The sequence below is a fragment of the Gopherus evgoodei genome, chromosome 1 (assembly GCF_007399415.2).
Source record: "Gopherus evgoodei ecotype Sinaloan lineage chromosome 1, rGopEvg1_v1.p, whole genome shotgun sequence".
Classification (NCBI taxonomy): Eukaryota; Metazoa; Chordata; order Testudines; family Testudinidae; genus Gopherus; species Gopherus evgoodei.
This window is the reverse complement of record NC_044322.1, coordinates 254333115-254347934: the sequence shown is the minus strand read 5'-3', so window position 1 is coordinate 254347934 and position 14820 is coordinate 254333115. Positions and strand designations below refer to the sequence as shown.

Genomic DNA, 14820 nt, shown 5'->3' with positions numbered 1-14820 from the left:
AGGTACCAGAGTAGTCAGTAAGGAAGAAAATCCTCCTGAGAAGTGATTTTCATGCTCAGTGGATCTGTTTCTTTCTGGAGTTGGCTTGGTTACAATAAATTTTGAGACGGGAAGAAAAAAGAGAGTGTGTTTGGAAATGCATATTGGAAAAATGTGTGTGCAGTGATGGGAGAGGGGCTTGGCGGGAACAGAAATGGAAAAACATTGTGTGCTGCTTTGTTATTTATACTCCACCCTTTCCCACTTGGCTTTGGTTATGAACATGATTGTTTCCTCTTTCAGTTAGAGAACAGTGTCCTGTTCTAATCAAGAACCGTGTTTCAGAAGTGTTATTTATTTACCTAGGCACTCATCCTACAAGTACCTGATGTAGTATCTGTTCTTGAGGCATTTCAGTGAGATTTCAGTGACACTTATACTGTGTCATAAGCATTTGCAGGATCAGCCCATCAGTTTCTATATGAGAAGAATAAATAGGTCGTCAAGAATTATTGGCTGAGCACAGAGGAATAAAGAACAAAAAAACAGCACCAATACAAATATCCTTCCTGTTCAACAGAGAGAGAGAGAGAGAGAGTGTTTATCTAGGGAAGTCTTAATAAATGGAAATACAGTGATTGATTAATTATACTTAAAGGGAAACTGTCAAAAGAAAAATACTATTTAAAAATGCCTGTCTAATAAAACTGTGGTTCATTAGAATTGAAATATAGACTATCAGGGTTGGAAGGGACCTCAGGAGGTTATCTAATCCAACCTACTGCTCAAAGCAGGACCAATCCCCAGACAGATTTTTACCCTAGTTCCCTAAATGGCCCCTTCAAAGATTGAACTTGCAGTCCTGGGTTTAGCAGGCTAATGCTCAAACTACTGAGCTATCCTTCCCCTTCTCTTCCCATATGTAATGTACTTCTCACCACTGACTCATTTTGTTGTGTTCAGGCCAGGACTAGAATGAGATCAACCACTCATTAGAGTTAAGCCACTGAGTAGCTCTGAGATGGTAATGGTTTTGAGTCACTATCTATGTTTTCACATAAAACATAGTCATTGATGTAATGATACAATTACCATATAAGAATTAATATTCCAGTAATGCCCAGAAAGTTGTAAGTGGGTAGTTAATAGCTCCCAAGGCTAATGGAAATTAACGCAGCCATAGCATTCACACATTACTTGCTGCTGGTGTGCAATATCTTTGTAAAAACTAATATAGAGAATCATTCTCTTAAGAATAGCATCAATTAACTGATTTAGCTCAACAGTTAGTCACAGAATGGCTTGTGCTGTAGGGCCTCCTGAAAAATAATTTAGAAATACCTTATGGTTAGGAAACCAAACAAGTAGTCATTTTTAAATCCTGTAGACAAAGCACAGATCTGTTGCGCTGAGCAATAACTTATGGTGGATAAACCTAGGGAAGGGTTCTCCTTCCTACCATGCATGCACATCCATCTGCCTTTCCTTCTCTCACCTCCACACACACTGGTGTTATACTGCCGCATCCTCATTCCCACCAAGGCCCAATATGTCATCTTCCCTTTTTTATCCAGGCCTTCTATGAGACATCTACATCTGTTCCTCTCCCAGTCCCATCCTGGCCTAATCCCATTATCCTTTAAAGCAGTGTGGGTCTCAGAAATAGCTCTTTAGTCTCTCAGATGGGCCAAGACTTGGCTCCTTCTTTGGAAATTAATGTCATCATGCTGTTAAGATTGGAAAGGAGGAACAAGCCAAAGCCTGGCAGAAAGGCTGGAAATGTGCTGATCTGTGCAATTGCTTACTATAGATAGGAGGGTCTGATCCAGTGGATGGGAAGGAGGAAGCAACAGTGAAACAAGTGTACCTTAACCAAATTGTGTGAAAAGAAATAGGGCTGAGGTTTGAGCCAGTTCTTATTCTTTATGACATGAACAATTTACCCATCTCTACTCCTAATAACGCTTAGAGATCCTCTGGATATCTGGAAGCTGTGTTTCTCTGCTTTATGTAACAACAAGAGAGTGCCTAAGTCTCTAGCTCTTTGTAGGAGAAATGATCTATAATGCATCTTCTGCTATTTTTTTTTTAGTGTCCAGCATTATTACAGCATTTCTCTTAGGGCATGTCTCCACTTACCAGGGGATTGAAGCACAGCGATCAATCCACCAGGGATCGATTTAGCAGGCCTAGTTAAGACCTGCTAAATCGACCGTCGATTGCTCACCCGTCAACTCCAGTACTTCACTGGAACAAAAAGCGTAAAGTAAGTCAACAGGAGAGTTTCTCCTGTCAACCCAGTGCAGTGTAGACACCGCAATAAATCGACTTACGGTACATTGACTCCAGCTACGTTATTCGCGTAGCTGGAGTTGGGTAACTTAGGTCGACTTATTCCTGTAGTGTAGACCTAGCCTTAGAGTAGCACAGTTTTGCACACTCTTATATAAATCTGGTCATCAAACAGCTACTGAGTCATGCATTTTATTGATTTGGTAATGAATGGGTATTTGTGTGTGTTTTTCTTCCTGTGTTCTAAGTGATAATGCCAATAGTCCAGCTCCTTTTCAGTCCCATGTACCCTCCATTCAGTTTTTCTGCTATTTATAAATACCTGTGTAACCTACTGTGCAGTGTGCATCATGCATCCCCCTCTAGTGGCTGATTCAGACAGACTAGCTACCTACTGTCGCTTCCAGCTAATGGACTTAAGTCAAGATGTTTAAAAGCAACTAGTTATTTTGGTGCCTCGGTCTTTGGGTGCCCAACTTGAGAAGCCTTAAAGGGGCCCAATTTTCAAAAGTTGCTAAGTGCCTGCCTTCTGCAAATCAGGCCGCTTCAGATGCTATAAATTGGTGCACCTAAAATCACTAGTCATTTTTGAAAATGTAAGCATTAATCCTTCAGCTCCAGCAGCAGAGGTCTTTGGTACTAGAAACCCCATGCTCAATCCCTGGTGCTAGCCTGTGATGAAGGTGTTGCATCTACTCGTTGATGTCTATACAAAACTGTGACTGATTTGAAGCTCTGAGTCCAAGGGGACCTGTCTTATCAGTTAACCTCTTTCTATTTTTTGTTTCTCATTTGTAGCTCAGGTGTGCAGACTCTGCCCCATAATGCCAAGGTGCACTACAACTATGCCAATTTTCTGAAAGACCAGGGTCGTAACAGTGAAGCCATCTATCACTACAAAACTGCCCTCAAGTAAGTTCCTTGAAACACCTATTAAGACTGTTTCCTCTTCTGGCACATGAAGTGTTCTGTTTTCTCTTTTCCTAACAATAGACAGCTCCCTGATAGCAGTTATAGCTTAACTTGAAAGCTCTTTTGGCTTAGTGTTTCTCTGTCATTAAATGAGGTAATTTGGCTTCTCTCCCACTGTGTGTGTGTTAGTTAAGTATGTGGCATTCAAAAGTTTCCATAGCTACACATTGAGCAGTGAGGTGTCATTTATTCGGCTGAAAGTACACTGGTAAATGGGAGGGAGTTGCCAGAGCTGTATTTGCAGGTGCTCAGGCCATTTATATTAATAAATTATTAATTGTGCATGTATGAAAAATATCAAGTCTGTAACCAGCAAGGTAGAGTAGTGATAATACTTAATACTTATACAAAGTTTTACATCTTCAAAGCACCATACAAACACTCACTATTAATTTATCCTCAGAACATCCCAGCCTGATAGGTGGATAAATAGTATTATCCCCATTTTACAGATGGAGAAACTAAAACAGCAAGGTGAGTTGACTTGGCCAAAGCCACATATTAAGTTTGTATCAGAGCTAGGATTATAACCCATGGCCTTGTGACGCGCAATCCAACACTTACTCCTACAGACCACGCTGCCCCTCAGTGTAGGTGCAGCAGCACAGCAGCATTGTGGTTTAGGTTGCATCCTGAGGTCTGTTTAAAGATTGATCTTTCTAAGTCCTCTAAAACTGGCATGCTTGATCAGATTCCTTTGAAATATGGTGTGCCTCAGCATCATGGCTGGATTATGGGTGTCCAGACCTAGTAGTCAGAGCCAGACTCTGCAGTCACAAGACAGGAGTCAGGTGGGTCAAGATACCAGGAGGTTAGAAGTAGGAGACAAACTGGAGATCACGACAAGTCAGATGCCAGAAGTGAAGCCGGAGCAGATAGCAGGACTTGGGGAGGGAGCGGAAGGCACACCGAGCAACATGGAGCCCAGCTATTCAGACAGCTTCCTGTTCCTGCTGCCGGCTTAAGTAGGGCCAGCAGGCCAATCGGCTGCTGTGGGATTCCACCAGTTGGACCTCACTGTTGTTAGTGCTCTAAAATCTGAATGGTTACTTGGATTGCTTGGAAATTTGTTATGTCCCGTGGAGGCCTGGGGCAGTGTTCGTGATCCAAGTTTGAGGTCAATTGATCAATGGGTTCCTGAATTTCAGAACTCCCCAAAACAATTCCTTTCTGTTGCCTTGTGCAGTCTGGCCCCACAGCTCAATGAACAGGCACCCTTGCAGCGTGTAGCCTCCTTATGAGTTGTAGAAATGGAGAAGGGGAGCCTCTCCTAGAGAAACGAACACAAGAAAAAGAACAACAATAAAAGACTGAGAGAAAAACAGAAAGCAAAAGCCAAAAGTATAAAAAAAAAATCAAAATCACACCAGAGAGGAAAGAGACAGACAGAAAAAGAGAAAAGTTGGACAGAAAAAAGGGACAGAAGAAAGGCATGTAGGACATAGTTTGATGCAAGGGAACATGTGCATATAGGGGTATCATCCCTTGCAAACTAGGGCTTCTGACAGAAAAATGGCTGGGAACCTTTTCTTCTTGATCTGCAGCTTGCTTTTACCTAAATGTGGGGGAGGGACAAAATTATCTCAGTCCAATTAGACTGTGTCTGTGCTAATGCCCTCTGACCAACTAAGGAATAATATTGATGGCTCTGAAACGGAGCCCCACCAGTCACGATTAGCTGAAAGGATGGTGTTTGCTGCTACCCACCATGTCTGGAAAATGGATGTGAAAGGCATTGGACAACATTTTGGCTATGAACAGGGATACTGAGGACATCACAGGTTTGGTTTTGTTTTAAAGTATTAGCAAACACTATCCATCTCTAAAAGTGAGCTTACTAGTACCCACGGTTGCTTAGCCACTCCCTCCTCCCCATGTTGATACTGCCACTAGTGCAGGCATCTGCTTGTGTGATACTCAGAGTTTATAGTATTTGCTGACTAGATTTTTCTCAGCTGTGTCTCTAGCTCAGCAGCACCCATTTATCATAATTATGGTGCTGTCTTCTGTGCTGCAGTATTTCAATTATACAGGAGGCTATTTTAGAATTGATTGCAGGCCATTTTTATTAAACTTTATTAGATATGTATCCTGTGATGATGATGATGATATCTGTAGTGTTTGTGCCATGTAAAAGACTGGATTTTCAAAGGAGCTGGGTAGCTTCAGCTCCCTTTAACTTCAGTGGGAGCTGGGGTCGCTTGGCACCTTAAAAAATCAAGCTGCAGGTGTTCATCCTGAGGAGTTAACATTCTAATCCTGCTAAATAAGATACATAGGGAAACAAGTGTTGTCTAGTGCTTGGAGCTCAAACTAAGAGTAGGCTCTCATAGGTTCTCCTTCTGATTTTGCCACTGACTAGAGATGTGACCTTGATCAAATCATTTAATCTCTCTGTGCCTCAGGTTTCCACATCTGTAAAATGGGGATATTAATATTTATCTATATAGTGCCACTCCTACTCCACTTCTCTGTCCATCTTCTCTCTTCTCCTAGCTCTTTTTCCTCCGTGTTGTCTCTTCTGCCCCAGCACCCACTCCCTGACTGTATGTCACAGAATGTTGGGGCCTATATACTAAAATATAAAGCAGTGTAGGTACAAAATTGTAAATCTACTTCCACCAAGAATGCCATACTCTAAATTCTGCACAATCACTCCCAGTTGTGAAAAGTCCCTGCAACAGTAGGTAGGTCTTGCACCATGCATTGAAATTCAACAAATTCCAGCTCTGTTGAACCAGTGGAAAAGGTAAGTAAATGACATGGTGATGGATGCAGTATAGGATCCTAGATATATGCCATAGATACATGTAAATCCCAGCGCCAGGCTTCCTCTAGTGAGTATTACCTGCTCCCCAAGGTTCCTGATCCCAGCTATGGCACCAGCACTTTCTCGCAATGTGACTGTAATACTAATGATATTGGGGCAAATTCTCTGTTGGTTTAAGTTATTGGAGTCCCATGGAGGCCAATGAATTTCTTACAATTGACATTGGCAGAGAATTTGGACCATTAATGTTCTGTTTGGCAATCTAGTGGTAATCCACTGTCCTGCCACGTATGGATCTAAATTTATCTACTGATCTTTTGTCCCTGTGGGACCACTGTACTCAGAAAATACCGGTAATTTACACCACTTTAAAATAATCTCCTTTAAGAGCAACATTGAGGGGTTCAGAAAGGAGCCTCATTGAACCATCCTCCACTAAAAAGGAAGATTGCTGTACCACAGAGTGTGTGAAAGTGGAGTAAAGGAAGCTTAAGTGGAAGAATTAGAGAGACTATCATGGGACTTCAGTGACACTCCCAAAATGACAGAGGAGACTAGTGGTAGCACAGAAGGCTGCCATATAAAGAGTGAGAGATCAGCAATCATGGTCCCTTCCTCCTGTGTCAGCGATGATGGGGAGCACTGCAAAGGTCATGTATGCAGTTGTTTGGAGGTAGGAAAAGGAGAGCCTCACCTCTCTGTACAGCAGCTCCTTTGTGTAAGGAGCAGTGTTGGTGGCCCATTGATCATTTTAGCTTGCTTTCAAAGTTTTATGGCAAATTGTAATTGATGTAGTTTTTGTTGCATTTTTAATGACTATGAGATTAAATATAAAAAATTGCTAAACAAAAATTATCATGATGTCACAGTGTACTTGGATATCTTAACTACTCATAACATTACTGTTAATAATAATAATAAAACCTGGCACTTACAACACCTTTCAGCCAATGTCTAATTACTGTGCAACCATTTAGTTAAGTACCATAATACCCCTGTGAGGTAAGTAATATTATAACTGTTATACAGATGAGTAGATTGAAGGGCACCTGGGTCACACAGTAAATTGATGACAGTCAGGACTAAATCTCAGGAATCCTAGCTCTCAGTGCTTTAACCATTTGTTTACATTCCTATTATTCCCAGATCCTCAGCTGTCATGAATTGGTGTTGCTCCATTGATTTTAAACGCAACTAATCAATGACCCAGAAGAATATATTTTCCGATAATATATTTGCAGAACAATATGTTTCCAAAGGACAGAAGTTCCAGTGATCACCTCTTAAAATGAATGTTTGTTTGAAGTGGTTGCAGATCACCCTTTAGAAAACTCATTAAGCACTTGCTGTGGAGGACCCAATCATGAAATGTTCTGGTTTATCTTGGCCTTGTGAATTAGCGTGTAGCCTAATTATATACAGTGCTATGGCTGGGGAACATGTAAACTGAAACCTAATGTAAAAATGTAGAGGAACATGATCATTTTAGAAAAAAGCTTAACTCTGTCTGTGCATAAGTGTGCAAAAGTCTCTCCTTTATGTCAGGTTTGGAAATGAACATTCCGTCTAACCTGGAAGCACAGTCCTTTGGGGATGCAAACTAAAATATGTATAAACCAGATTTCATGAATAGTTGGCATTCTGGGATTGTAGTAATGGGTTATAATAAACCTTTTAGCTGACCTGCAATGGAACAATAAACACATCACTGTAATCGGCCCCTTCGGTAGTTTCTCAGTCATGCTGTAGTGGCCCTAGAAGAAACTTGTTGCTTCACAAAATAAAAAAAAATTAAGGTAATAAAAATGCTGTATGGTAATAGGGTAGAGAAATTTATATCTTCAGGATAGTCTAAAGACTTGCTGCTCTTGCAGATTGTCTACTTCTGTTAGTTCTGCTTGAGACCCCCTGTTGACAGAGATCAAAAAATATTAGTCTTACATGAAATAAATCTTGTCTTATCACCTGCGTGAGAGAGAGAGAATATCAGGACACTCAATTTCATGCTGACCTTATGAATATTTACGGTGTGCTAATGAATATTTCTTGTTGTTGATCGCTGTTGAATTTTGATGTTTTTCCATTCTTCCTAAGCCTTGTGTTGCTCAGGAGACCTTTTTATTATTCATCAGGAATTAATGTAAGCTGATGTGCATGGATGAATATAGCAGAGTTTTAAATATCAATTCCAGCAAAGTGGTATTATCACTTTAATATGCGTTCTGGCAACAAAGGAAAAAATGCAAACTTGAAAAATTGTGGTGATTCAAAACTAAATTTTCAAAGTGGCCTCATCCCATCCTCTGTATTTCCAGGGCTAAAATTGTGGACACAAGTTTTTAGGCATGAAGTTTTTCTTGGCTGAATTTTGCCTCCCCTGAATCTTCAGTTTGTGTGTATCAACACATTTGTGTTAAGGAATTATGTAATTAGAGGCGTTGCTCAATTTGGTTGCACAAATTGCATTTTGTGCAGCCCACGCTAAGTTTTGAGGTAGGCAAAAATTTTGGCACCCAAAATTGAACACCAAAAGTTTGGGGCATTCAAATTTGGAGGCTGTCTCTGAAATTTGGTGCTTACTCATTTTTAACAGAGTATATTGTTGTTTTCAAATTAAGTTATAGGCACAGGAGAGAGTTCTCCTTGGGTCAGAGACGATACAATGATCTGGAAATGGACAAAAATACTTTATTTATAACTGAATGCATTATTTATAACTGATTTTTGCTGCTGGGTGAATACTCACAAAAATGAAATGGGGGAAGAAAATGGGGAAGGCAGGGGAGGGAAGGACAAAGATGATATTAGCAGGCATAGGGAGTTAGCAGCTCTGTATTGCTTCAGTATCCCTATCTCCCATGGGAAATGTGGACAAAGAAGTGAATTGGTTCCTGTTTCCAATCTGAACTTTAATTTTATATATATGTGTGTACGTATATGAAATATTTGATATATTATATAGTACAACATAACAAGGGTGGCCAAACTCACTAGCCCTCCAAGCCGCATCTGGCAATCTTCAGAAGTTTGAGAGCCAGGGCACACCTGCCAGGGGCCAGGGATCAGGGCGTCAGCCCCGTGGGAGGCACCTGGTTGGGCTTGGGGCTTTAGCCCAGCTCCTGCCAAAGCCCTGAAACCCCCCTCTCCACTGGGCAAATGCCCTTACCCCACTGCCCTGCTGAAGGGCAGAGGTCCTGAGCCCCCCACCAGTCTGATAAGTGGGGAATGGGGAGGGGCGGGGGGGACTCCGCGAGTCACAGTTTGGCCACCCCTGCAATATACAGTATTCATATCTAAATACATATAGTGTGTTTGTGTGTGTATGCATGTATGTATACAATAATTATTTTTGTCCATTTGCAGATCATTGTACCATCTCTGACCCAGAGATAACTCTCTCCTGTGTCTATAACTTAATTTGAAAACAAATATATACACAGCAGAACATCAGAGTTACAGACCCCTTGGGAATGGAGGTTGTTCATAACTCTGAATAAAGCACAGTTCGGACTCCAGATCCAGAAGCTGACACGCCAGGCCATGCGTCAGTAGCAGCTGAGCTGCTCCCTATTCAGCCCTGACATGAGTTTGCAAGCTTGTCCCTCTCCTGGGAGGGGTGTGTGTGTATACATAAATGTAAAATGGGGAATATACACACATACACATATGTAGTGTGTGTGTGAGAGAGAGAGAGAGTCAGACAGCCCTTTTGGGCTTTCTTTTCTGACCTCCTCCCACCAAGTGGAGCACCTAGGGAACATCTGGAGAGCAAAGAGGACTCCTGAGGCAGTTGTCCCATAGGCCTTCAGGAGAACGTCTGCCCCGGAGGGGGGAGTTCCCAGTGGAGGAAGAGCTAGGAGGCAAACAGGTTGGTTTACTGGTTGGAAATACTAGTATTGCAGGGGAGGAAGAATCTGGGTGTTGTAGAACACAAGTGCAGTCATTTAGGGCTTCAGTCACATAATGGAAGCTGGAAGTTTCAGTGGCAATACTGACTTGCATTACTATGACATGTCATAAGATCTTAAGGAGAAAAGCTCAAACAACGGAGGCCAAGGCATATGTGCCATAGCCACATTTCCTGCTATCCCATGTTGAGAAAAAGCTGCGCCATAACATCATTTGTGATGGCTTGGACATTCACCAGTCACACCACTCTGTTCCCTCCCCTACTTAAAAATAAAACCCTAGGTAGTGTTAACAACCCTGTTTTTTTGCTAAGCTTTCCCACAGTCTTACCCACTGACTTTTTATATATTTTAAATCAACAGTATCTGGGGTTGTTTAAACAGTGTTTAAATTGCACTCTCTGTGTATTAAAACAAAATCTTGTTCACATGACCTTTTATTTTAAATATAATATGTATATAGAAGAACTCCTTTCAGCACAAACTGCAGGTGGCCTGGAACACCAGCTGCGCTTTATTTTTGGAATGATTTACACTACCAACACCATTTGTTAGCTTGTTTTATGAGTTAGAATTTACACTGCTACCCTGTTATAGACATGGTTGCGTTCACTCCTGATGCTTTGAATGTCCTTATGACATCCAGAGTAGTCACTTGCGGTGATCCCTGTAGTTTGGAGTTTGATGAAGCCATATTTGGAAAGAATAAACTAATAGACTGCATTAATAAATGTAGATAACATGAGATGATTGCTGAGTGATGTAATAACATTTGCTGCCTGAAAAGGATGCCTGATAAAAACCTGAACCCTAGACTTAACGGATGTCATAATAAAGTGCAATGGAGTATTAGGCATATTGCTTTAATCAAGGGAGTTTATTTTAAAATGTATTTTGTGGAAAGCATGCAATACAGTATATTCCACCCCCACACTCTTGCTCTGCTTCATACTGGCCAAGTAGCAAGCAAGGCCAAAGTTTTATTTATTCAAAACAAAGGGATATACATGGGACCATGAACAACAACACAAAAGATCTTTCTGCAGGGCAGAAGAGGATATGTAGCATTCCAAACATCTCTGCTATGGCAAGGCCCCACCTGGTACAGGAATGGCCTGTTGGCTTGTGGCAGTGCAGTAAAAACTAAAATGTCACTGCTCTGTTGATTTTATTTTCAGTGGAGTAAACGTCTCTACATATTAAGACTCGGTGCTTAAAGACCATTCCATTCTCCTAGCGTTATTATAAAACACTCTCTCTCTCTCTCTCTCTCTCTCTGTGCAATAATTTGATTTTAAATACAAGGTGCAGGCAATGGGAAAGAAGAGAATCATTGAAATGTGGGGCTGAAAGGGACCTCAAGAGGTCATCTAGTCCATGCCCCTGCTGTGAGGCATGATCAAGTATACCTAGACCATCCCTGACAGTGATGGTGGATTCCACAACCTCCCTTGGAAACCTGTTCCAGTATTTAACTATCCTTGTGGTTAGAAAGTTTTTTTCCTAAATCTCCCTTTCTGCAGATTAAGCCAATTGCTTCTTGTCCTATCTAGTTAGATATAGAAAACAATTGAACCCCATTGTGTTTATGACAACACATATCATATTAGAAGACTGTTATCAGGTCCTCCTTCTGTCATCGTTTTTCAAGACTAATGTCCAGGTTTTTTAACCTTCCCTCATAGGTCAGATTTTCTAAACCTTTCACCGTTTTTGTTGCTCTCTTCTGAACTGTCTCCAATTTATCCACATCTTTCTTAAAGTGTGGTGCCCAGAACTAGAGAGAGTACTCCAGCTCTGGCCTCACCAGTGCTGAATAGAGTGGGACAGTTGCCTCCCAGGGCATAGATGAGACACTCCTGTTAATGCACCTTAGAATGATAGCCTTTTTTGCAACTGGATCACATTGTTGGCTCATATTCAATTTCTGATCCACTATAGCCCCCACATCATTTTCAGAAGCAATACAGCTTTGTCAGTTATTCCCCATTTTGTATTTGTGCATTTGATTTTTTTTCTTCCCACATGTAGTAGTTTGCACTTGTCTTTATTGAATTTCATCTTGTTGAGTTCAGACCAATTCTCCAATTTATTAAGGTCCTTTTGAATTCTAATCCTGTCCTCCAAAATGCTTACAACACCTCTCAGGTTGGTGGTGTTGACAGATTTTTGTAAGCATACGCTTCACTCCATTATCCAAGTTATTAATTAGTGCTGGACTCAAGATAGACCCCTGCGGGCCCCACTGGGTATGTCCCCCCATCTTGAAAGCGAACCATTGATAACTACTATTTCAGTATGGTCTTTTAATCTGTTGTAAGTTATTTCATAATTACTTATAGTAATTTCGTCTGGACCATATTTCCCTAGTTTGCTTATGAGAACGTCATGTGGGACTGTGTCAAAAGCCTCACTAAAATTAAGATAAAACACGTCTACAGCTTCCCCATCATACACTAGGCTCAATAAGCCTGTCAAAGAAGGAAATGACGTTGATTTGGCATGATTTGTTTTTGACAGATCTATGTTGGTTATTACTTATCACCCTATTATCCACTAAGTGCTTATAAATTGATTGTTTAATAGTTTGTTCCAGTATCTTTCTATGTATTGAAATTTGGCTGACTGATTTATAATCCCCCGAGTTCTCTTTGTTCCTCTTTTTAAGGATAGGATGTTTGTCCTTCTCTGGTCCTCTGAAACAACACCTGTTATCCATGAGTTCTTGAAGATTATTGCCAGTGGATAACGATTATTTTGGAGAGACTCACGTTCATTTGTGATTTGGGGTTCATATGCATTCCCCCTGCTCCCCACAACCATATTTCCCCCTCTCAACAATCCATGAGACTTGTGTGCTTTACCTCATGAAGTTTTTTGGATCACTCCCAGTAACATCTTTGAGTGGGCCACTCCCTCTTCAAAAGTCACTGGGTCGCCATGGCTTCATACTGTATGATCATAGAAGATGTTTGCTTCCTCGAATTCTTACCAAGGCTCCTCTAGGGACAATGGAAGACTTGCTTCCTGTCCAGCTTTTGTCTTGTGAGGACATGGGGTCAGGACTTTCTGAACACTGTTGGCAGTATTAAGCAGATACTTGGCCCAATCAGCAACCCTGGCTATTTCCAGGCTAGAGTTACGCTCTAATGGAGATGTATGTATCATAGAGTAGCCCCAGGGCTGCTCCAACATATTCTAACTTATGCTGAGGGTTGGGGAGGGCCTCACTCAGCCCCAGAATATGGGAAGGTGCATAAGTTGCTTACTTTTCTGTCCTCTTCTTTCCTTTTCTGTTCCAGAACTGACTGTAGGCTGACCAGAACAGATAGGCAGGACCACTTTACTGTCAGATCACTTGTCTGTCAAGTTGAACTGATTCTGTCTGTTTATAGGATTCCTACCCCATTGGGTCTGTTTGGTGTAAGAGCTGGACCAGTGCCGGATAGGTTGGATGCCCACACTAACGCCACAGAGATGAAGTGGGTGCAGAATAACTGATAGAATAGGAGTGTGGATGGGGGGCTACACTATGTTCTAACCAAAGTTACAAAAGTGTGCTACAGTCCAAGTCTTTCCAGGACTTCATCACATGAAGTCACATGAGTTTCATAACATGACAGTCATGATTTGGTTATGTCTACACAGGCAAGATGCAAGGAGCTAGATTTGGAAAACCATTAATGCACTGTGGTTAAAGAGAAAGGAGATAGGTTACATACAACAGTTTGTATAATTATCATTTAAATCGGCTGACTGGAGGATAGCTAATGTAAAGCCAATTTTTAAAAAGGCTCCAGAGGTGATCCCGACATTACAGGCTGGTAAACCGAACTTCAGTACCAGGCAAATTGGTTGAAACTATAACAAAGAACAGAATTGTCAGACACATTATTTATCTGACACATTGTCAGATAAACATTATTTGTTGGGGAAGAGTCAACATGATTTTTGTAAAGGGAAATCATGCCTCACCAATCTACTAGAATTCCTTGAGGGGGTCAACAAGCATGTGGATGAGGGTGAGCCAGTGGATTTAGTGTACTTAGTTTTTAAGAAAGCCTTTGACAAGGTCCCTCACCAAAAGCTCTTAAGCAAAGTAAGCTGTCATGGAATAAGAGGGAAGTCCTCTCATGGATCAGTAACTGGTTAAAAGACACGGAACAAAGTTTAGAAATAAATGGTCGGTTTTCAGAATGGAGAGAGGTAAATAGTGGCACCCCCCAGGGGTTGGTACTGGGACCAATCCTATTCAACATATTCATAAATGATCTGGAAAAAAAAGGGTAAACAGTGAGATTGCAAAAGTTGCAGATGATACAAAACTACTCAAGATAATTAAGTCCAAAGCAGATTGTGAAGAGTTACAAAGGGATCTCACAAAACTAGGTGACTGGGCAACAAATGATAGATTAAATTCAATGTATATAAATGCAAAGTAATGCATATTGGAAAACATAATCCCAACTATACATATAAAGTGATGGAATATACCTAGCTGTTACCACTCAAGAAAGAGATCTTGGAGTCGTCGTGAATAGTTCTCTGAAAACATCCACTCAATGTGCAGCGACAGTCAAAAAAGCTAACAGAATGTTGAGAATCATTAGGAAAGTAATAATAAGACAGAAAATATCATATTGCCTCTATATAAATCTATGGTACACTCACATCTTGAATACTGTGTGCAGATATGGACACCTCATCTCAAAAAAGGTATATTGGAATGGGAAAAGGTACAGAGAAGGGCAACAAAAATGATTAGGAGAATGGAACAGCTTCCATATGAGGAGTGATTAAGAAGACTGGGACTCTTCAGCTTGGAAAAAAAATGACTAAGGGAAGATATGATAGATGTCTATAAAATCATGACTGGTGTGGAGAAAGTAAATAAGGAAG

The 14820-nt window shown here is 41.0% G+C and overlaps 1 protein-coding gene across 1 annotated transcript in view; it reads left to right on the top strand.

The window, feature by feature from the left end:
* TMTC1 (transmembrane O-mannosyltransferase targeting cadherins 1) overlaps positions 1-14820 on the top strand; it is a 227375-nt gene that overhangs the window by 158305 nt on the left and 54250 nt on the right. The window contains 1 exon segment of the mRNA XM_030543349.1: positions 3070-3183. Coding sequence (XP_030399209.1) covers positions 3070-3183 — 114 coding nt within the window.